The sequence below is a fragment of the Podarcis muralis genome, chromosome 9 (genome assembly GCF_964188315.1).
Source record: "Podarcis muralis chromosome 9, rPodMur119.hap1.1, whole genome shotgun sequence".
Lineage (NCBI taxonomy): Eukaryota > Metazoa > Chordata > Lepidosauria > Squamata > Lacertidae > Podarcis > Podarcis muralis.
Genome location: NC_135663.1, coordinates 2,465,960 through 2,490,562, shown reverse-complemented (window position 1 = coordinate 2,490,562; position 24,603 = coordinate 2,465,960). Strand labels below are relative to the sequence as shown.

General features: G+C 48.4%; 1 protein-coding gene across 1 annotated transcript in view; it reads left to right on the top strand.

Moving 5' to 3' along the window:
- Window positions 1-389: 389 nt before the first annotated feature.
- SIGLEC1 (sialic acid binding Ig like lectin 1) overlaps window positions 390-24,603 on the top strand; it is a 54,915-nt gene continuing 30,701 nt past the window's right edge. Inside the window, exons 1-6 of the mRNA XM_077934581.1 lie at window positions 390-793; window positions 6,426-6,508; window positions 7,291-7,650; window positions 19,283-19,579; window positions 22,211-22,474; window positions 24,430-24,599. Coding sequence (XP_077790707.1) covers window positions 582-793; window positions 6,426-6,508; window positions 7,291-7,650; window positions 19,283-19,579; window positions 22,211-22,474; window positions 24,430-24,599 — 1,386 coding nt within the window. The 5' untranslated portion in view covers window positions 390-581. The remainder of the gene's footprint in view (window positions 794-6,425; window positions 6,509-7,290; window positions 7,651-19,282; window positions 19,580-22,210; window positions 22,475-24,429; window positions 24,600-24,603) is intronic.

Genomic DNA, 24,603 nt, shown 5'->3' with positions numbered 1-24,603 from the left:
CAAAAACTGATTTCAATACACCGTAAGCCTAGGGACACAGGCCCAAGCTTGGGAATACTAGCTGAGTGGGCCAGCGGTGTGACTTGGTCTAAGCACCATATCTCTCAGCGGAATCTGCTGCAAAGCCATCAAGAGGATGGTGTTCTTGCCTTCATCTTTGCATGCTTCCCGTTTGGTGGGTCCACCGTGGGAAACAGGATGACCCTTTGGCCTGATGCAGCTGCAGGGTCCTTCTTATCTGGTCAACGAAGCCCCCGTAGAAGGGAGGATTATGTTTAATCTGTAATTTAAGTACGGTACATCCCTAACTCTCTGTGTGTGACAGCAGCCAGCTGAGACCAGCTTCTGCGGAATTGCATAACCCCCAAAACTTCTGGCTTCCTTTGACTTGAGAAAGCGTTTATCATTCTTGCTTCTCTCTGGATCCTCTCCAACTTGTCACCCACATCCATCTTGAACTGCAGTGCCCAGCACTGAACCCAGAAGGCTGTTCCCTGCTTCTTCCTCCTCCTCCTCCTCCCTCCCTCCCAAGATGTCTCATCAGTGCTGAACGATGAGCGTTTTAAGTGATTGGGCCCAGAATGAAAACAGCTGACACAATGGGGGACTTCCCAAAACGGGAGGCAGATAAAGCTGTCCCAGACCAGAAGTTCTGCATTCTCCTGGACCCCTTTGTCCTTGAGGTCCAGCATCCCGTTGAGAAGCCCAGAAGCAGCATCGCTCCATTGTGTGTGGCAGAGAGTTCCAAAGACCGCAGAGATCTGTTGCTGGAGGAGCTGCTCTCTGGGAAAAGGCAAGGCAGACCCATTTCAATCATGTTACTGGTTGTTGTTGTTGTTGTGCTTATTTTGCAATTGGTAGCCGCCTTGAGCATTACTGATTATTTGAGAGTATGCAGAGTTGGAAAAGGTTTGGAAAAGGCTATGAAGCAGCTCCTCTACGAAGGAAGATTGCAGCGTTTGGGACATTTTAGTTTAGAGGGAAACAGAGTAAGAGGTTACACGATGGAAGTTTAGAGAATTCTGCATGGCGGAGAGAAAGTGGATTGGGAAAAGCTTTTCTCCGTCTCATAACACTTGCAGACATCCAGTGAAACTGAGGAGTGGAAGATTTGGGACAGATAACACAAGAACAGGGCCTTTTCTGTAGTGGCTCCCCGTCTGTGGAATGCTCTCCCCAGGGAAGTTCGCCTGGTACCTTCATTAGACACCTTTAGGTGCCAAGCAAAAGCATTCCTCATGAACCAGGCCTTGGGCTGATGGACATCCAATGCCCTTTTAAAATGTGTTGGGGAAGGGGGCTTGTCTTTGTTTTTATTATGTTTTTTGTGTTTCTACATTGTGATTTTGTGTTGTAAGGACCCTCTCTGAGAGCTGTGGGTAAAGGGCAGCATACAAATCACCATCACCATCATCACAACAACTTATTCATGCAGCACAGAGTTGAATTATGGCACTTGCTCCCATAAAGGCACGCCAACCCCATGGGGCTGAGGCCTCTACAACCCACCCACCCCCAATATCTGCTGGGACAGGGCTAAGCCCCCCACCAATCTTTTTTTTATATATAGAAAATCTTTATTAATTTTCACATAGACAAATGTACGTGACATATAATACAAAAGATGATACAAATGGAAAAGAAAAGAAAAACAAACATAAACAAATACAATATATTACACTTACATAACAAAGTAAAATAGTAACTTCCAGTAATTCTCATTATACTACTTATATTATCTGTATTCCTTGCAGAGATTCATATTATTTTATTTTGTATATAGATATATAAAATCCACTATTATATTTTAGATAATTCTTGGTTATCGGTATCACTCTATTTCTGCAAGCATCTTATTGTTTGTACTGTACATTTTCAAGTATTCTTTAAATATTTCCCATTCCCTACATACCTTTTGGTTTGACATTCCTCTAATTTTTCCAGTCGATTTTGCTAGTTGCAGGTATTCTATCATAATAATTTGCCACTCTGTAATCGTTGATAAGATTTCAATTTTTCCAATTTCTTGCCACTATTATTCTGGCACCAACTTTGGAGAGGCCTGGCGGAATGTCGCCCTGGGCTGCACTACATTGGGAGACGTGACCTCACCCCCCTGCACCATGTTGGGCTTTAAAAGAGGGATTAGACAATTTAATGAGGAGAGGGCTATCAGTGGCTACTAGCCAGGATGCCTATGCGCTGCCTCCATGGTTGGTGATAGTGGTTGCCAGTGGCTGGAAACACCAGGAGGAGAGAGTTGCTCTTGTGTTCGAATCCTGCTTGCAGGCTTCCCCCAGAATAGAATAGAATTTATTATTTATACCCCACCCATCTGGCTGGGCTTCCCCAGCCACTCTGGGCGGCTTCCAACAGAGTATTAAAATACAGTAGCCTGTTAAACATTAAAAGCTTCCCTAAAGAGGGCTGCCTTCAGATGTCTTCTAAAAGTCTGGTAGTTGTTCTTCCCTTTGACATCTGGTGGGAGGGCGTTCCACAGGGTGGGTGCCACCACCGAGAAGGCCCTCTGCCTGGTTCCCTGTAACTTGGCTTCTCACAGGGAGGGAACCACCAGAAGGCCCTCGGTGCTGGACCTCAGTGTCCGGGCTGAACGATGGGAGTGGAGGCGCTCCTTCAGGTCTACTGGGCCTTTGAGGCCATTTAGGGCTTTCAAGGTCAGCACCAACACTTTGAATTGTGCTTGGAAACATACTGAGAGCCAATGTAGGTATTTCAGGACCGGTGTGATGTGGTCTCGGCGGCCGCTCCCAGTCACCAGTCTGGCTGCCGCATTCAGGATTAGTGGTAGTTTCCGGGTCACCTTCAAAGGTAGCCCCATGTAGAGTGCATTGCAGTAGTCCAAGCGGGAGATAACTAGCGCATGCACCACTCTGGCGAGACAGTCTGCAGGCAGGGAGGGTCTCAGCCTGCGTACCAGATGGAGCTGGTAGACAGCTGCCCTGGACACAGAATTGACCTGCACCTCCATGGACAGCTGTGAGTCCAAAATGACTTCCAGGCTGCACACCTCTCTCCCCCTCCCTCCCTCTCTCACAGAGAGAGAGAGAGAGAGGAAGGGAGAGAGAGAGAGAGAGAGAGAGAGAGAGAGAGAGAAGAGAGAGAGAGAGGGCCATGCCAATCTATTCGGCTCAATCAAAGCTTGGTATGTTCCATCAGAAGCTATAAAATTCCAAGTGGAAATGGAAAAACATTTTAAAGCTTGAATGATGGATAGGCAAGAAGGACTTGATCCCATATCACCCACATCCCATTTTCCTCCCACGAGATCACAAAGCAGCCTTTTAGACTCACTGAAGTAGGTTGGGCTGAGAGAGAGTGCAACAAGGCCACTTGGTGCTTCAAAACAAAGCAGGGAGACTCATGAAGGTCTCCCTCTGGTCCACGTCCAACACTTTCCACTTCTATCCTTCTGAGGTGGGGAGAAAATCCAGACACACAGAGAGAAACCAGTTTTCAGTGTTCTGGATTAGGGTAGCTGGGGGAGAAGTTATTGTTACACGCCACCCCTGGCAGCAAGCACTATTTTTCATTTTAAAATACAGTATTAGAGAGCTTGTATTCTTTAGTGGTTAGAGGGTCAGGCTAGGACCTGGGAGATCAGGGTTCAAATCTCACTCAACCACAAAGCTCACTGGATGGCCAGGGATCAGACAGAGTTTCTTGGGCTAACTCACCTCACAGGGTTGTTGTGATGATAAAAATGGGATGGGAGGGGGAGAGAACCGTGAATGTGACCTTGAACTCCTTGTAGGAAAAGTGTGATATATTCTGCCAACAGAGATTTAGCAGGCACCTTCTGTTTTAACACTGAAACGCCTGCTGATTTTTTTCCTGTTCCGACAGCCAATTAAGAATACATCTCTCCATAATGGTTAATTGAGGTCCGTTTTTAACTTATATATATATATATATATATATATGTGTGTGTGTGTGTGTGTGTGTGTGTGTGTGTGTGTGTGTGTTTACTGTATGGTTGTATGCATTTCTGTTGTAAGCCACTTTGATTTTAAAAAATGAAATAGCTACTTTTAAATAAATAAGTAATAAACACATGTCAGAATAAATGAATCCATTTGAACAACATCAAAAACTCTCCTGATTTCCCAGTGTAGGGCTTCAGCAATTGCCTTCCAGCGTCATTCCTTTTAGGACCAGAGATAGACTTCTGCAAGGAAAAGGCACTTTTGTGTGTGTCTGTGTGTGTGTGTGTGTGTGTGTGTGTGTGTGTGTCTGTGTGTGCACAGATGTTAATAGGCATTGGCTGTTGATTGCTCAAAGGAAACTGAAGCCATTAATCTGGATTTTGGATTTCAGAGCCCATCAGAGACAGCCACACTCGGCATGCCTTGGTCAGGCCCTGTTGCCGAGAGCAGAGGAACTTGGGCTCTGGGGTCAGATGGGTGAGGCTGATCGGAAGAAACGAAACTCATTTGGAAGCTGCTGCCAAGGGCTGAGTTCAGGAAACAGACGGGACGTTTCGAACGGGAGACGGAGAGCAACGCTCCCCTTCCTCTTCTCCCTGACAGATGTCCCCAGTGCTATTTTTCTAGAAAAAGAGGTGCTGGAACTCACCACAAACGCCTCCCTTGTTCTCTTATAATTGCAATGGCCCCCACCTGAGAGGTCCAGCCCAGGTCCACTTGCTATCTGGAGGTCTGAGTGGGATGCTCAGGGAAATGCCCAGATGTCACTGGGTTTTGATAGACCTTCCCAGCCCGTAGTGCATCACTGAAACCGTAACAGGAGGAGGAATAGTTTTGCACTTCTGCGAGTCAGGCCCAAGTCAACAGTTATTCATTAGTTTTTAATATGCCACTGTGGGAGACAACAGAGCTATGTGGCAACAGTTGGAATCCTAGAATTGTAGTGTTGGACTAGAGTCATCTAGTCGAAACCACTGCCTAGATACGATACGATAATCTTTATTGTCATTGTCCAATACAGAACAACGAAATTGAAAAATCTGCATAAGACATTCAAAAACCAACAAGCCTGCTATCCCAGCCTGGTTAGCCCCATAAAAACTCTGATACCCCATAATTAAATACAATATACTCCCATAGAGACTCCTTACACTGCATTTAAAACCAAAATTGCATTTGGGTAGAAACTGTTTCTCAGGAGGCTAGTCCTCGTCTTTATAACCCTGGACCTTTTTCCAGAAGGCAGAAGCTGAAAGAGATCATTTACAGGGTGCGCACTGTTGTTGTTTAGTCGTTTAGTCGTGTCTGACTCTTCATGACCCCATGGGCCAGAGCACGCCAGGCACTCCTGTCTTCCACTGCCTCCCACATTTTGGTCAAACTCATGCTGGTAGCTTCGAGAACACTGTCCCACCATCTCGTCCTCCGTCGTCCCCTTCTCCTTGTGCCCTCCATCTTTCCCAACATCAGGGTCTTTTCCAGGGAGTCTTCTCTTCTCATGAGGTGGCCAAAGGATTGAAGCCTCAGCTTCAGGATCTGTCCTTCCAGTGAGCACTCAGGGCTGATTTCCTTCAGAATGGATTAGTTTGATCTTCTTGCAGTCCATGGGACTTTCAAGAGTCTCCTCTAGCACCAGAATACTGCCATGCGCTCTCCGTTGGGCTACCTTTGAAGGTGACCCGGAAACTACAACTAATCCAGAATGCGTCAGCTGGACAGGTGACTGGGAGTGGCTGCCGAGACCACATAGCACCTGTCTTGAAAGACCTACACTGGATCCCAGTACGTTTCCGAGCACAATTCAAAGTGTTGGCGCCGACCTTGAAAGCCCTAAACAGCCTTGGTCCAGTATACCTGCAGGAGCATCTCCACCCCCCATCATTCTGCCCAGACACTGAGATCCAGCGCTGAGGGCCTTCTGGCAGTTCCCTTGCTGTGAGAAGCCAAGTTAAAGGGAACCAGGCAGAGGGCCTTCTCGGTAGTGGCACCCGCCCTGTGGAATGCCCTCCCACCAGATGTCAAAGAGAAAAACAACTACCAGACTTTTAGAAGACATCTGAAGGCAGCCCTGTTTAGGGAAGGTTTTAATGTTTAATAGACTAATGTATTTTAATATTTTGTTGGAAGCCGCCCAGAGTGGCCGGGAAAACCCAGCCAATAATTATTATTATTATTATTATTCAGCACATTGAGAGAGCGCATAGCTCAGAGATCGAGCACATGCATTGCACAAAGAAGGTCCCAGGTTCAGCGTTTGGCGTCTCCCCCTGAAACAGGGACAGGGAACCTGAAGGCTTCGAGATGCTCATAGACCCCAGCTCCCACCAGCCCCAATTGCAGGGAATGATGGGAGTTGTAGTCCAACAGCATCTGGTGGGCCACAGGCATTCCACATTCGGTGGCCCATTTGATCAAAGGTGTGCTCATCTTTTGGGGAGGTCTTGAATCTAACTGTGAACTTTGCTTTGCTTTTCCCTCCAGGAATTTGCCCTTGAATCAGCCGCTCCCACCGGCTATGCCTTTGCCCTTCTTCCTTTTTGCATTCTCCAGTTATGTCGCCCAAGGTATGTTTGCTAAAGACTAAACCTGATTGCTGAAATGTAGCCTTATTAGTCTTTACCGATTGGTAGGGTGAGCGTTGCTCCCAGAACAGGGAGGAAGGAGTCAAATGACACCGAGGTTGATTCAGAGAAAGAGTTTATTATGCTCTCTGGATAGCAGAAGGCACTTGCGTGGTCAGTTCACAGCAAGTCCAAATAAATGAGAGATTTCATGCAGTATATATATCCTCCAGGCACCCTCTCCCCCTTTCCCCAGGAATCCAGACACGTAAGCTTATACACGTAAGTTGACATCACAGATGTTCCTGCTCGTGTACTCTTAACCATAAAAGGGTGTTCCTGTTCCTGTGCTCTTGACCATAAAAGGGTGTTCCTGTTCCTGTATTCCTTATCTTGGGGTAAGAAGGTCACCAATTCTAAGAGTCCTCCTGGCGCCGTTCCCGGGGGGCTGACAAGGTCTGTGCGTCACTGTGGTCAGGAAGTAAGATAAGACCCAGACGTGCCATCCCTGCTCCACTGGAACTGGCAAGGCCATCCATTGCCATCACGGACTGATAAAGGAGAGGGCTTTGAGCACTTGTTTATACAGCTGGCTTTCTGTTTATACATTGACTCAAGAGCTCAAGTTAATGCATTTTAGAAATGCTCCCTTGGAGGAGGAAAAATGAGGATTTTGGGTCCCGTTTCAGACTGACTGCACAGAACCCATTCTTTCCCCCTTCAGTAACAAGTCCTTTCAGGGGAAAAGGTGGGATATAAATAAATAATAATAATTCCTATTGCAGCCTTTGGTTCCTGGGCTGTCACGACCCCTGAACATTTGTGGAGCGTCAAAGACTCCTGCGTCGTCATCCCGTGCACCTTCAGCTACCCCAGCGACGTCGCTGTCCCAAATGGCATCACGGCCATTTGGTACAAAGAAAACACAGGGCAGAAGGCTTTGGTTTACCACTCAGCAACTCCTGGTAGCGTTGAGGGTGGGTTTCAAGGACGCACAGAGCTGCTGGGAGACCCACTCCAGCGCAACTGCACCTTGCTCCTGAGGGGTGTGACAACCGCAGATGCCGGCAAGTACACCTTCCGGTTCGAAATCAGCGAGCGGAACCGCTGGTCTGATCAAAAGGGGGTTGATCTAACCATCACCGGTAAGTACCCAGACACTCCCTGCCCACAAAAGTCTGCTTTGTGATGCATCCCGATTTCTCGACTGTTTTTGCTAAGCCTACCCGTCCTCAGGGCTTAAGCCAGCCTTCTTCATCCTGCTGCCTTCCAGATGTTTTGGACTACAACTCCCATCAGCCAGGGAGCTGGAGTGCAAAACATCTGGAGGGCAAAGCCTGGCTTAAAACAACTGAATGTTGCTGTTTAGTCGTTTAGTCGTGTCCGCCTCTTCGTGACCCCCTGGACCAGAGCACAACAGGCACTCCTATCTTCCACTGCCTCCCGCAGTTTGGTCAAAGTCATGCTGGTAGCTTCGAGAACACTGTCCCACCATCTCGTCCTCCGTCGTTCCCTTCTCCTTGTGCCCTCCGTCTTTCCCAACATCAGGGTCTTTTCCAGGGAGTCTTCTTTTCTCATGAGGTGGCCAAAGTTTTGGAGCCTCAGCTTCAGGATATGTCCTTCCAGTGAGCACTCAGGCCTGATTTCCTTCAGAATGGAGAGGTTTGATCTTCTTGCAGTCCATGGGACTCTCAAGAGTCTCCTCCAGCACCAGAATTCAAAAGCATCCATTCTTCGGCGATCAGCCTTCTTTATGGTCCAGCTTTCACTTCCATACATCACTACTGGGAAAACCATAGCTTGAACTATACGAACCTTTGTTGGCAAGGTGATGTCTCTGCTTTTTAAGATGCTGTCTAGGTTTGTCATTGCTTTTCTCCCAAGAAGCAGGCGTCTTTTAATTTTGTGGCTGCTGTCACCATCTGCAGTAATCATGGAGCCCAAGAAAGAAAAATTTCTCACCGCCTCCATTTCTTCCCCTTCTATTTGCCAGGAGGTGATGGGATCAGTGGCCATGATCTTCGTTTTTTTGATGTTGAGCTTCAGACCATATTTTGCGCTCTCCTCTTTCACCCTCATTAAAAGGTTCTTTAACTTTAAACAACTGAATGGAAGCTACTAAATTAGGAAAGGCTGTGCACCACTGTATCAAGCTGGAAAAACCCCTCTGCTGTTTAACCAAGCCGTTTATAGAATCATAGAGACATCTAGTCCAACAAACTGCAATGCAGGAATATGTGGTTTGCCCCTATGGGGATCAAACCCATGACCTTGGCTTTATCAGCACCACGCTCTAACCAACTGAGCCACCTGCAGGCCATTATCATCAGGGATTTGTGATGGAGTGAAGGCTGTTTGCTGATTGTGGTTGGCTGAGCTGCTCTGAGGTCACAGAGAGGCAGGGCAGGCAGAAGGACCTGGCTGTGATTGGCTGGACTGCTTTGACCTAAAGCACAGTTGGCCAAATTCTTTTCCAACATGAGGGCCGTATTGATAGTCAGGGCCAAAGGCCAGGGATGGGCACAGCCAATATATCTGTTTGTGCATGAGTGTGTACACCCACACTGCATGCAGCACACATGTGAGATGCACACAGATACACTCGCCTCTAGGGATGGCAACAAAAGTGAACAAAAGAGCAAGCCTGGCTCATTGCAGGGGTTGCATTAGATGACCTCAGGGTTCCTTCCAACTCTACAATTCTATAAGCACAGTCTGATCACAAGCGGGGAGAGATCTGTTGTGCTCAGATTCTGCTGCCAGGCTTCCCATGGAAATCTGGGTGGCCTCTGTGACGAGGTGGGCCGTTGGCCTGACCCTGCTGCAGGTCTCTTCCTGTGGGATATATTGATTAATATTATCCTTCCTAACTTGTGTTAGCAAGTTTCTTCACTTTATTGTTGTTGTTTAGTCGTTTAGTTGTGTCCAACTCTTCGTGACCCCCTGGACCAGAGCACACCAGGCACTCCTGTCTTCCACTGCCTCCCACAGTTTGGTCAAACTCATGTTTGTAGCTTCGAGAACACTGTCCACCCATCTCGTCCTCTGTCGTCCCCTTCTCCTTGTGACCTCCATCTTTCCCAACATCAGGGTCTTTTCCAGGGATTCTTCTCATGAGGTGGCCAAAGTCTTGGAGCCTCAGCTTCAGGATCTGTCCTTCCAGTGAGCACTCAGGGCTGATTTCCTTCAGAATGGAGAGGTTTGATCTTCTTGCAGTCCATGGGACTCTCCAGAGTCTCCTCCAGCACCAGAATTCAAAAGCATCAATTCTTCGGCGATCAGCCTTCTTTATGGTCCAGCTCTCACTTCCATACATTTCCCTATTACTCAGCAGCGAGCTGGTTGCAGACTCGTTAGAGAGACAATAAGCAATTCAAACTGGCTTGCCCAGATTGAAATACAGTGGTACCTCTAGTTACGAATTTCGTTCCGGAAGTCCGTTCTTAAGCCAAAGCGTTCTTAAACCAAGGCGTGCTTTCCCATAGCAGCGGGGGACTCAATTTACAAATGGAACACACTCAAGAGGAAGCAAAACATGTTCTCATTCCAAGGCAAAGTTCACAAACCTAAACACCTACGTCTGGGTTTACAGCGTTCTTAATCCAGGTTGTTCATAAACCAAGCTGTTCTTAAACCAAGGTACCACTGTACTGGGGACGATGTGATACGATACGATATCTTTATTGTCATTGTCCCGTACAGAACAATGAAACTGAAAAATCTACATAAGACATTCAAAAACCCCTAAAAACTCTGAAACCCCATTTTAAAATACAGTTATCACTATCTTACTTCTCCCAGTACCAAATACAACTCTGAACGGCATGATGCAAAGCCAAAAACCACTAGCAGATCCCCAAGCAGCTTCCTGAATAAAGATGTAAGATTTAACAGAAATACAGTGGTACCTCTGGTTACGAACTAAATTTGTTCCGGAGGTCCGTTCTTATGCTGAAACCGTTCTTATCCCGAGGCGCGCTTTCGCTAATGGGGCCTCTGGTGCACGATTTCCATTTGCAACCTGGGGCAAAGTTCGCAAACAGGAGCAGCTGCTTCCGGGTTAGAGGAGCTCGTAACCTGAAGTGTTCGTAACCAGAGGTACCACTGTATGTTCTATTGTTCCTGGTAAGACCCCTTTGATCCCTCCTAAAAGAATAAACAGGGGCGCCGACTTATAAAAAATATTGGGGGGGCCCATACCGGGGTCCTGCCCCGGGAAGTTTTCTAAGTTCCAATGTCAGCGGCGCCCAGCAGAGCAGCCCTCTCGGCCACGGCAGCCCGGCTCTCCCAGCCCCCGGGGGCCGCCCTCCTCCCTCGCGCACCCACAGCGTTCCCGCCCGGGGAGGCGGCGCCCCCAAGGACTCAGGTTCGGTTGTACCTGAGAAGCCGAGCACCTTGGCTCCCAAACAAATTGGCTTCTGAACAATCGAAACCCGGAAGTGAGTGTTCTGGTTTTCAAATGATTTTTGGAGGGCGAACATCCGGTGCGGCTTCCGATTGGCTGCAGGGGGCTCCTCTGGCAGAAGCCGCACTCTGGTTTTCAAATGGTTCCGGGAGTCGAATGTACTCCCGGAACGCATTCTGTTCGAGAACCAAGGTACAGTGGACGCTCGGGTTGCGAACGTGATCCATGTGGGAGGCACGTTCGCAACCCGCAGTGTTCGCAACTCACATTGCTGCGTCTGCGCACACACAGGTTGTGATTTAGCGCTTCTGCGCATGCACAAGTGCCGAAACCTGGAAGTAACCCATTCCGGTACTTCTGGGTTTCAGTGCATCCATAACCTGAAAATGCTTAAGCTGAAGCATCTGTAACCCGAGGTATGACTGTATGTACCAGTCCTAAGGAACTGGCCAAGTAAGGCACTCAGCATCTGCAGGTCCCTTGACAGACAGGAGAGAAGCCACACTCTTGGATTTCTGTTGGTAGATGCCTCTTCCTGAGATGCTTGTATTATGCTAATCATAGAATCATAGAGACAGAAGGGACCCCAAGGTCATCTAGTCCAGCCCCCTGCAATACAGGAATCTTAGCTCAAGCATCCCTGACAGATGGCCACCTAGCCTCTCCCAGGGAGCAGAGACCGTCTGAACAGCTCTTATTGTCAGAAAGCTCTTCCTGATGTTGAGCCGGAAAAGTCTTTCAAAGCTGCTGCACACCTTTGTTTGGGGTCCTCCCCTCCTTGCAAATGTCAGTGGGAAGGAGGGCTCTGTTTCAACAGAAAAATAAAGATTCCCCCTTTCTTCCAGCTTCCACTCATTCGTCTCCGACTGATAATGGACTTGGGAGGCTTTGAGCCCCTTGGGGAGCTGAGCTGTAAAGGACAACCTCCAATGTTCATGCATCAGAAGGAGCCCAGGAGCCCCATCGGGGCTTACCCTGCGCAGGCTGGTTCCCCCCCCACACAAACAGACACACTGGGTTGCAATTTTGTGGGTCAGCTTTGGCTGGGAGAGGCAGCCCCCCGTTAAGTCTCTGCCAGCCCAATAGCACAGGCCCCCCCCCCGCCAAGTCCATGGCAGGAGACAGGCAGCAGCACCCAGACCCCAGAGGCTGCCCTTGGGACTGGCGTTCCCACACTGCCACCTCCGCAACAAAGGCCAGCGGCCAAGTCCCCCCCCCCCCCAGCCGCTTCCTTGGTCCCACAGGAAAGCCAGGCAGGGGCTGCACATCCTGCCCTCCGCCTCTTCCTGTTGCCCCCAACAGACAACCAGGCCTGCAAGCTTCCTCTTCTGACATCGCCCAGGCCCCCACACAGCCCCCCACCAGCAAAACGCCCAGGAGTTTGAAGGGACCCGAGGGCCACGCAGCCAAGGGGTCTAACTCTGCAGGGAAAAGCTTCCTGTCTTTCCTCTGCCCCCTCCCCACCGGAAAGGGATGGTGGCTGCAGGCTCTGCCCCCCCCTTAACATCTGCAAAATGATTAAGGCTGATACATTGTGTTACAGGATTTTATCTAGGTAACTTCCCTGAGCTGTCAAGTTGAAAGGGTACATTCAGGCATAATATTTGCAACATTTAACAACTTTAAAGATGTGCCCCCCCCTGTAATTTCCATAACAGTTGGAAGGACAAAAATATAACCTCCTATGACAACTCCTGCAACCCATGAGCTTTCAGACAAAGATCATGCATGGACAAATGTAAAGATCTTTGGAAAGTATTGATCGAAACCACAGTAACAAACGAATCAATGTATCTTCAAGGGAAAGAATAAGTAGATCCATTTGCATATATAGCTCTGTAGGCTTAATGAGATTCCCACAAAACATTAGGAAGGCCTTTCTGGTGGTGAGAGCAGTCAGACAGGGGAAGGGGCTTTTAGGGAGAGGTCGGGGGGGGGGCATCTGCCAGGGATGCTTTAGCTGTGAGTCCTGAATTGCTGGGGGTTGGACTGGATGACCTTTGGGTCCCTTCCACCTCTATGATTCCATGACCTTTAAGGGAAGTCACCTCCATCTTCCTCTCAGAGCAGATGCCCACAAGCCCTGGGCGGGAAGAGCCCGAGAGAGAGAGAGCCCGAGAGAGAGAGAGCCCGAGAGAGAGAGAGAGAGAGAGAGAGAGAGAGCCTGAGAAAGAGAGAGCGAGAGAGAGAGAGAGAGAGCCCGAGAGAGAGAGAGAGAGAGCCCGAGAGAGAGAGAGAGAGCCCGAGAGAGAGAGCGAACGAGAGAGAGAGAGAGAGAGAGAGAGAGCCCGAGAGAGAGAGAGAGAGCGAGAGAGAGAGAGAGAGAGAGAGCAGCCAAGCCCCCTTCACCGCCTGCCCCCCCCGCCAGCCCCCTCTCCCCTCCTCCCTAGGCGGCAGCTCCGCCATGACCACAAACGGCGGCGGCAGCAGCAGCCGCGCGCGGCCCGGGCTCCCCTCGCCGGCCGCGGGAGCCAAGGCGCGCGATAATTTGCTTAAATTATGTCAGCGGCGCCCGGCAGAGCAGCCCTCTCGGCCACGGCAGCCCGGCTCTCCCAGCCCCCGGGGGCCGCCCTCCTCCCTCGCGCACCCGCAGCGTTCCCGCCCGGGGAGGCGGCACCCCCAGGAGAGGCGGCGGCGGCAGCAGCAGCCGCGCGCGGCCCGGGCTCCCCTCGCCGACCGCGGGAGCCAAGGCGCGCGACGAGGGAGCCAAGGCGCGCGATAATCTTTTTAATTATTGGGGGGGCTGAGCCCCCCCAATAAAATTTTTGAGGGGGCTCGGGCCCCCTCAGGCCCCATGGAGTCGGCGCCTATGAGAATAAAGACACAACAGTCTTATTCATAAGTAACAAAAAAAGTTTTACTCGTGATCATGTGATCCCTGAAGGCAGGCTTTAGGCTTAAATTTACAAATACTGTATGTACAAGCAGGTTTACCCCATATAGGTGATAACCAGGTGAAGCAGGAAGAATGCAGGACGAAAAAGGAGGAAGAGAGAGGGAGGTGGCTACGTGACTTGGCTTTCTACCAGGTTTGGAAAGGTCATGCCCACCTACTAGTCACATGCAAAAGGAAGGATGCTCCAGCCCAGGTGGAACAGGAAGTTCAACTGGCTGGACCAACATTCCCCTGCATGTTCACTCTAGGCAAGCAGGAGATGTTGTACTTGACTGCTCCAGAGGATTACATCCCACACTTCCAACATGTTTATGTTCAATTGTCTGTTTATAATGGAAGGAAGGTTGGGTGTCCAGACCCGGCAGTTAAAGAAACGTGGACATTGTTGAGGAGGTTCGTAGGAGAGGCTGAGCCAGCACAAACCAGGAACTGAGCAGGAAAATGAAACAGTCCATTGCACGTTGTGGATTTTTGACGGCAGTGTGATGCCTTTCATGGGCACCAGAGGAAGTGCAGGCAGGCGCCCTGGCGCCCGTGGGCACTGCGTTGGCGACCCCTGATCTAGTGGTGTTTTTATCTCCCTTCCCATTCAGACCATCCTTTTCTTTTCTTTCTTTCTTTTTTCTTTTTTTTTATTAAATATTTTCTTGATTTACAGAAGTATGTGTAATGTCTCTCGTATTTTATCCATGTAACATTTTTACAAATCAGTTCCATTTGTTGAGACATTAGGAAGAAAAGGGGTGGGGTGGGGGAAGATGGGTGGGGGTGGGGTCGGGTGACGATGTTCCTACTTTCAGCAGCCAGAAACACCATAACCAGACACTGGAGAGACCTGTCAGGAGTAAGCATGGAGCAATGGTACCAAATAGTATGGGAAACAGCCTTACTAGAAAAATTAACCAACAAACTGAAACTGACACAGGGACAAACAGAAGAAGACGCCTTCACCCCGGTATGGCTCCCCTTTATCACATACACAGCCCAACAAGACAATGACAATAATCCACCAACAGCATACAAATCAATATGGCTAACCTGATCCAAAACACCCACCCACCCCACTCACACATGAAAACAAAGACCACCACAGCCAACCACAAACAAACAACCACACCCTAGGCCAACCCCAACCTCTCTCACCACCAAAGGAACACAAGTGAATAGCAGAGAACCGGCACAAGCAACGCTGACACCAAACCCTACATACATTAAGCAAAACAGGCCATCCTTTTCTATTCCCTTTTGTTTAAGCAGGTTGGGGTGTCTCCTTCCAGCTGATTCTCTTCCCATCGCCAGCTTCCCCTCAGTGATAACCATTCACCGAGTTTATGCACAAATTTGTCCTCCCAGCCCAGTGTACACCCAGCACACAGGCACTCTGCTTGGTTCCTCATTCTATCTTTAGCCCAGGCATTTCTCAGGCTGTTCCTCCAAAAAAAAAAAAAAAAAAACACAAAAAAAAACCAACAACTTGAGAGCAGCTAATTAGAGCTGAAATCTGAAACTTAAGCATATTTGCAATGGAAAGCCTGTGTCCCATATTCAAAAACAGAGGATATAAGAGCTGAGCTGAGCTTCACTTCTGCTTGTGCATTTCTCACTGCTTTTAGCCTGTGATGGCTTCCTTAGGTCACCTTCCAAACAACCTGTTTACAAACACTCCAAGGGACCATCCTGGATTTACGGAAGCCTTCCTGGTTTCTGATTTGATCCCAGAATGTCCCGCTTTTCCTTTGTTGTTGTTGTTTAGTCGTTTAGTCGTGTCCGACTCTTCGTGACCCCCTGGACCAGAGCACGGCAGGCACTCCTGTCTTCCACTGCCTCCCGCAGTTTGGTCAAACTCATGCTGGTAGCTTCGAGAACACTGTCCAACCATCTCATCCTCCATCGTTCCCTTCTCCTTGTGCCCTCCATCTTTCCCAACATCAGGGTCTTTTCCAGGGAGTCTTCTCTTCTCATGAGGTGGCCAAAGTATTGGAGCCTCAGCTTCAGGATCTGTCCTTCCAGTGAGCACTCAGGGCTGATTTCCTTTAGAATGGATCGGTTTGATCTTCTTGCTGTCCATGGGACTCTCCAGAGTCTCCTCCAGCACCAGAATTCAAAAGCATCCATTCTTCGACGATCAGCCTTCTTTATGGTCCAGCTGATGATGTGGTGATAATGGTGGAAGACCCGATGAACAATGCAATGGAAACGTTGGGGGAAATTGAAAAATTTGGTGAAGTGGCAGGTTTCCTATTAAATAGGAAAAAAACCAAAATTTTAATTAAAAATATGGAGCAATCAATGCTGGAGGTGTTGCAGCAGCAAATGGGAATTGAAATTGTTAAAAAGGTTAAATATCTGGGAATATGGATAACACCGAAAAATATTGATTTATTCCAGAACAATTATGTCCCAGTGTGGAATGGAATTAAGAAGGATCTGGAAGTGTGGGGAAGGCTAAAGCTTTCATTTTGGGGCAGAATAGCAATGATTAAGATGAACGTGCTACCCAAGATTTTATTTTTGTTTCAAACACTACCAATACTAAAAGGAGTAAAAATTTTCAAGGAATGGCAAAGGACGATTTCAAGATACATCTGGCAGGGCAAAAAGCCGAGAATTAAGTACAAATTGTTAACGGATGCAAAAGAAAGAGGGGGATTTGCCCTGCCGGATTTGAAACTGTACTATGAGGCGTCATGCCTTTGCTGGATAAAAGAATGGATAAAATTGAAGAATACGAAACTCTTGGATTTAGAAGGATTTGATATTGGATTCGGGTCGCACGTTTATCTATGGAAAGAGAAAAAAAAGGGCCATAAATCTTTTGAAAACCACATATTTCGGAAATCGTTGATTGAAGTATGGGATAGATATAAGAACATATTGGAAAGGGGGATACCACATTGGTTATCCCCACTAGAGATCATGGGAGTTAAGAAAATCAATATGAGAAGTAATTGGATTACATACGGAGACTTGGTGGTGAGAGAAGGGGATAAATGGAGAGTAAAACCATATGAGCAAGTGAAAGAGCATGTATTTGACTGGCTGCACTATCTGCAGATAAGTGACATGTTTAAAAAGGATATGAAGGAAAAAGGATATAATGAAAAAGATTCGAGGTTCCAAACAGAAATTGTTAATAACGACCGCAAAATAATATCTAAAATGTATAAAATTTTATTAGAATGGCATACGATGGATGAGGAGGTGAAGGAGGTAATGATTCATTGGACCAGAGACTTAGGTTACAGCATAGAGTGGGAAGAGTGGCAAAAAATATGGAAGGAAAATCTGAAGTTTACAGCATGTACAACACTAAAAGAAAATACCATGAAAATGGTTTATAGGTGGTATATAACACCGGCGAAGCTGGCAAAAATGTACAAAGTCTGTAACAAATGCTGGAGATGCAGAGAGAAAGAGGGTACATTCATGCACATGTGGTGGGAATGTAAAAAAGTAAAGGGGTTCTGGGAAATAATATATAGTGAACTAAGGAAAATGCTGAAATATAGCTTCGTAAAGAAACCAGAGACCTTTCTATTGGGGATAACAAGAAAGGAAATAAATAGGAGGGACGTTAAACTCTTCCAGTATGCAACAACTGCAGCGAGAATGCTAATAGCTCAAAGGTGGAAGCAAGAACAAGTACCGGCTCTGGAGGAATGGAGAAGCAAATTAACAGACTATACGGAGCTGGACAAATTAACAGGGAAAATCAGACTTCAAAAAGACCACAAATTTTTGGAGGACTGGGGAAAATTTAGAGAGTATTTGAAAACTGTATGTGAGGAAAATACAACGCTAGTGTGTTTTAAAGAAGCTTTGTGAAAACTAAGAAATATCGTAAAAATGGAAACAAGGTGACAAATAGTTTAGTTGATGGCGATACTATAATTAAGAAATGTGTAAATAGGAGAATAACTTTGGATGATTGTCAGAGGGGTTGAGGGATGTCCAACAAACATAAATATGTGGTGTGGAAATGGAACGATTGAAGACTAAATGGAAAAACTTAATAAAAATATTCATAAAAAAAAAAAAGGATCTGTCCTTCCAGTGAGCACTCAGGGCTGATTCCCTTCAGAATGGATCGGTTTGATCTTCTTGCAGTCCATGGGACTCTCAAGAGTCTCCTCCAGCACCATAATTCAAAAGCATCCATTCTTCGGCGATCAGCCTTCTTTATGGTCCAGCTCTCACTTCCATACATCACTACAGGGAAAACCAGAGCTTGAACTATACAGACCTTTGTTGCCACGCTTTTCCTTAGGATGCCCCTATTTTTATCAGAAAAGTGTTGGAGGGTATGGAATTACCCTCCAAGCCAAGGAGATAAGTAACTGTACAACCTTTAGAAGGCATCTGAAGGCAGCCCTGTATAGGGAAGTTTAAAAAAATAAATGTTTTTATATACGTTGGAAGCCACCCAGAGTGCTGGGGCAACATTCTGATGATGATGATGATGATCATCACCTCCACCAACACCACCATGGAACAGAATGTCCCTATTTTCAAATGTTGGAGGGTATGTGTTTATTGAGCATTCACCCTGATTGGCTGGAACCAGATTGGCTGGTTAGACAAAGTTGGCTATTTAATGAGCAGCCTTTCTGATCTACAGGGAGGTTAGCCCATGTTGTATCAAGCAAAAGTTATCCTACACTTTCCAGTTCATTTCCCAGTCGATTTCCTTTTTGCAAAATGCCAAATCAGGTTTAATAGCGCAACCTGAATTTTCTGGTATGTAATTTATCCCACCTGAAAATCACACCTGTAATGGTTCTAGGGGTTACTCGTGCGTAAGTTACTGCCACTCCTGGCTAGGTTGCGTAGTTGAACCCTCTCTGTCTGGACAGCCTCAAGTTTCGTGGCTGTCTCAGTCGCTGGCAGAATCCGTCAGTGGGCGTCTCTTGAACCTTTTCCAGCATAAAAGCTGTTTGACGCCAAGTCTCCTCCTACTCTCCCTGCGTGGAAGTCTCCTGCGCAGGGAGGGTGTGGGCAGCGGAGTACCCGTACTCTCTCCGCTGGTCTCCGGTGAGGAGTCCTGGAGCCTCCCCTCCGATTCCCCCATCTGCCCCCCTTCTCCACTGGTGTTACGCTGATTTTCTTCCCCCGTAGATGGGCTGCCTCTCTCCCTACTAGGACCCTCTCCAGCATCCAACTGGAGCCTTCCCTCCGCCTCTAGCTCCGATGGCAGTTCCCTGACAACGCCCATATGTTTTCCCCCCACCCCAATAATTATGTGTCGCTCTTCCCCTCTTCCTATCTACAATTAATCAAATGACAATTGATCAGTCATCTGTATCTGTGTGAATATGATATTGTTGGTTGGTTTGTGTTTTATTGTGTATTTTATATTCTTATTTTGTATTTTTATGTTGTGAACTGCCCTGTGATCTTCAGACGAGCAAAGAGTTGATCCTTCCTAACTCAGAAGATTCTGCTCAGCTAAGCCCATCCTTTTGCCTTTTCTCCTTAGACTCGGTCAACATTCCCACCATTGCCTCCCCGGACGACCTTCGCGAAGGGATGGAGGTGTCCTTCAGCTGCTCCAGCCCCTACACCTGTCCCTATGACAGCATCTCCATGAGATGGCTTGGCTACGACACGACGACCTCGCTTGTGTCCAAAACACTGCAGCTGGACACAGCGGCATCACTCAGGAAGCAAACCCTGACCACTTCCTTGTCCTGGAAGGACCACAACCGGGAACTGAGCTGCGAGGTGTCTGTTGGGGAGCAGGTGGCCACGGGAAGAATCACACTCAACGTGAAACGTGAGTTTATCCGTGTGAGGAGGATGGAGCGGCCAGGAGGGGCAGTTATCAGTGACAACAAATAAATTAGTTCTACAGTGGTACCTCTGGATGCGAACAGGATCCGTTCCAGAGCCCCGGTCGCATCCTGAAGCGAACGCAACCCGCGTCTGTGCGGGTTGCGATTCGCCGCTTCTGTGCATGCGCGTGACGTCATTTTGAGCGTCTGTGCATGCATGAGTGGCGAAACCCAGAAGTAATGTCACCGTGCAGCGCAACCCGAAAACGCTCAACCTGAAGCAACTTCAACCCGAGGTATGACTGTGCAGTGGTATCTCGGGTTACATATGCTTCAGGTTACATACACTTCAGGTTACAGACTCCGCTAACCCAGAAATGGTACCTTGGGTTGAGAACTTTGCTTCAGGATGAGAACAGAAATCCTGCTTCGGCGGCACGGTGGCAGCGGGAGGCCCCATTACCTAAAGTGGTGCTTCAGGTTAAGAACAGTTTCAGGTTAAGAACAGACCTCCAGAACGAATTAAGTACTTAACCTGTGGTACCACTGTACGTCTAAGTCCTGTGTAGAAAGGTGAACAGAACGGTTGTTGTTATTGTTGTTGTTAATAAGTGAGTTAGGGGCTTCCCCTGCATGCGAAGACAGGCTCTGGCGAACGGAGCAGACGAGATCATGAGTGGCTCCAACAGGCAAGAATTCGGTTCTGGACATGTTGTAGAGAGGGAAGTGAGGGGCAGATGAGGCTCCTCAACCGGGGAAGGTGGCCCCTCTAGGAGAAGGGAACTCTGATCTTAAACCTCAGCTGCCTTGAGGGACATCTTTGGGAGAAGAAAAGGCTCAGGAGTAAACCCCCTACACAAATCTGAAGTGGAGTCCCTAAGACGGTTGGATGGCGTCTTCTACTCCTCCTTCCAGCAACTCCTGCAGCCTAGCTGGTGCCAAACGTCTTGCTCTGTTTTCCTTTGGACCCCATCAGCGAGGTGGGGGGGGGGGTTCTTGTCATCTGGGCAGCCCAGAACCTCCAGACACACTGCCCAGGCTTGCTCCCCAGAGAAGTCACTTGAGTGCTGCTAACACAGTGATTTGACTTCACCCCTGAATACTCCATTGTCTCTTGAGATAGATGGGTGCCAGCAGCAACCATTTATGCCCTGCCTTTCCGGTCCAGGTAGCTTTCCAAGAAATTTAATGAATAATAAGGATGTGTTTGTGGGAGCAGAGTTCTTGGGTTTCTTGCATTTTGTGTTCCCATTTTGCGTGGTTATGCTGTAACGTGCCCTGTGATCTTCCAATGAATGGTACCTCAGGTTTAATTACAGTGCTACCTCAGGTTACAAACACCTCGGGTTACAAAGACTTCGGGTTACAGACTCCACTAACCTGGAAGTAGTACCTCGGGTTAAGAACTTTGCTTCAGGATGAGAACAGAAATAGTGCCGTGGCGGCAGTGGTACCTCGGGTTAAGAACGGTTTCAGGTTAAGAACGGACCTCCGGAACGAATTAAGTTTGTAACCAGAGGTTACCATTGGTGCTGGTTTTGACCTTTAAAACCCTATGTGGCCTACGACCCACGTACATATGGGACCGCCTCTTCTGGTATGCCCCACGGAGGACTTTAAGGTCCATAAATGACAACATTTTGGAGGTCCCAGGTCGCAAGGTGGTTGGATTGGTCTCAACTAGGGCCAGGGCCTTTTCAGCCCTGGCCCCGACTTGGTGGAACGCTCTGTCCCAAGAGACTAGGGCCCTGCGGGACTTGACTTGCAGGGCCTGCAAGACAGAGCTGTTCCACTGGCCTTTGATTTGGACTCAGTCTGACCCTTATGCTTCCCTCTCCTTATGGTTTTGATCTATGGACTACTTTTAAAATGAGGCTGCATTTTAAATTGCATTTTAACCTGTATTTTAAATTGGGGTTTTTTCTTTTCCTATTATGTTTTTACTGTAATTTTACTAGTGTTAGCCGCCCTCAGCCCGGCTGTGGCCGGGGAGGGCGGGGTATAAATAATAATAATAATAATAATAATAATAATAATAATAATAATAATAATTACCACCACTGTAATTAATAATAATAACACAGCACCCTAATAATGAAAAGACAGTGATGGCTGCCAACCTGTAAAAGGTAAAGGGACCCCTGACCATTAGGTCCAGTCATGGCCAACTCTGAGGTTGCGGTGCTCATCTCGCTTTATTGGCCGAGGGAGCCGGCGTACAGCTTCCGGTCATGTGGCCAGCATGACTAAGCCACTTCTGGCAAACCAGAGCAGTGCACGGAAACGCCATTTACCTTCCCTCTGGAGTGGTACCTATTTATCTACTTGCGCTTTGACGTGCTTTCAAACTGTTAGGTGGGCAGGAGCTGGGATCCTAGTTCCCGGAAGCCACAGGAGGGGGAAATGTTGCTCTTGTGTTCGAATCCTGCTCTACTGGGTTTCCCAGAAGAGGCATGTGGTCAGCCACTGTGAGAACCGGTTGCTGGAATAGATATTCTGTTGGCCTTACCTTCTTATGAAAAGACAGCCTTCATTTCCCTATGATGGATTCAGTGCTCAAGAAAATGGATGTTGCGCTCAGTGAGCCACCGTCATTCCTGTTCTTCGTCTCAAAGTCTTCCGCTTGCTCTTAGATCCCCCGAAAGGCGTGAAAGTGTCGCTCAACCCCTCCTCCAAGAACATCCGAGTGGGCGATGAGGCATCCCTGACATGCACTGTGGACAGCAGCAACCCCGAAGTCACCGCCTACAGGTGGTTCAAAGATGGCATCTCCTGCGGAAGCGAGCCACTTAAAACCATCAGCACTGCTGCCCGTGAGGATTACGGCCTGTACCACTGTGAGGCAGAAAACTCTGTGGGCACTGGCGTGGCCGAAGGGGTAACCCTCTATGTTTTCTGTGAGTACCAAGGAGAGGGAATTTGGTGTCTGTATCTGTGTACGTATTTATTCATTTCTGAGCCAGTTACATGCATCTTCATTTAAAGCAAAGGATTGTGGGAAATGTAGTTTACCTCGAAAGAGCTATGGTTCCCAGAATCTCTTAACAAGGATTCTTTGCTTTAAGTGGTGCAGGTGTGATCTAAAACCAGGAGATTAAGCAGATGGCATGTGTGGGGAAGGTGGGCTCCATCCCATATGGCCTCTGCTTTCAATTGTCCAGCTGTTGCTTTTGCTTAATCTCTTGCTTATGCCTAAAATTATTTTGGGAGTTTTGAATGGTACCCATGCAAATGGAAAACTGCCCTGTGGCTAAAGAGAAATACCGTATTTTTCGCACGATTGGACGCACCGGACCATAGGACGCACCTAGTTTTTTTGGGGGGAAATAAAGGAAAAAAAAATTCCCCTTTATTTCCCCCCCAAAAGCAGGTCAGGGAAACTGAACCAGGTCGGGGAACAGCGGGATAGTGGCGCTGCGCCACCCTGCTGTCCCCCGAGCTTGTGGGGCTGGCTGATGTCTGCCTGGAACGCGGGGCGCTCTGCTTCAGCGGGCCCCACCCGCCAGGCAGCAGGCTGCTATCCGCAGCGTGGGGAGCCTTGCGGGGAACTCCTGCAGGGCTCCCCACGCTGCGGATGTATGCCCGGAGCGAGGGGCGCTCTGCTTCAGGGTGCCCCACCCGCCGGGCGGCAGGCTGCTATCCGCAGCGTGGGGAGCCCTGCGGGGAACTCCTGCAAGGCTCCCCACGCTGCGGATGTGTTCCTGAAGCGCCAGGCGCTCTGCTTTCAGGGCGCCCGACGCTCCGGGAAGCAGGCTGCTATCCGCAGCCTAGACACGGCTAGCGGAGCGCTAATCCCGAAGCTTGGGGCGTGCGGAGCTCAGTGTGCCCCAAGCTTCTGGGTGCCGGCAAGGTCTCCGCTAGACGGCTAACGGAGACCTTGCCGGCACCCAGAAGCTTGGGGCGCGCTGAGCTCCGCACGCCCCAAGCTTCGAGATTAATGCAGCGCTCCGCTAGCCGTGGGAGAGCTGGGTCTCCCACGGCTAGCAGATAGCTTCCTGAAGCCTGGAGAGCGAGAGGGGTCAGTGCGCACCGACCCCTCTCACTCTCCAGGCTTCAGCGAAAGCCTGCATTCGCTCCATCGGACGCACACACATTTTCCCTTGCTTTTTAGGAGGGAAAAAGTGCGTCCTATGGTGCGAAAAATACGGTAAGCTGAATCTTGCAAATCATTACAAATGTGCTACAAGGTTTAAGTAGAATATGCTACGCAAGCCTGTCGATATTTCAGACTTCCATCAGCCTCAGGCAGCATGGCCACTGGGCTGGGATGATGGGAATTTGAGTCCCACAACATCTGGAGAACAGCAGGATGGGTAGCAATATTGTCCATTCACCATGAATGGGGTAATTGTGCCCCTGAAAGACCAGGTGCGCAGCCTGGGAGTCATTCTGGACTCACAGCTGTCCATGGAAGCGCAGGTCAATTCTGTGTCCATGGGTGCTGGAGCATGGTAATAGAGCATGGTAAATAGAGCATGGTAAATAGAGCTACAAAGCTCTTTGCTGTCCCTTGACTAGGCGTGTCACCCAATGAAGGAGGGGAAGTGTGACCAGCGCCATTAATTCCGGGGTCATTCCATTTTTATTTCTGGTTTTGAATTTTATACATTTCAATAACTTTACAATAATTTCAACATTTTGAAAATCGGCTCCCCCCCCCCTTTCTGCAGTTCCTTTTTTTATATATTTTCTGCATATTCCAAATTAACTTAACTTACTCATTTATTCATCTGCTTTAAATCTATACTCTGATAAAACTGCAGGTTGTACTGCAATATTCCGGGGTCATTCCAAGTATGGCATTACCAAAACTAGTTTTTTTCTCACGGTTCCTTCTCCCCTAATCTTCCAGCGGCTGTGCTGTCCATCAGCCCTTCTTCCAGTGTCAGGGAAGGGGAGACAGTCACGCTGACCTGCGACGTCCCTGGAGAAGACAAGCAGGAGATCCACTACAGCTGGTACAAGAATAACATCTGGATGAAGGAAGGCAGCGCCCGGATCCTGGTCTTCCATGAGGTTTCAGTGG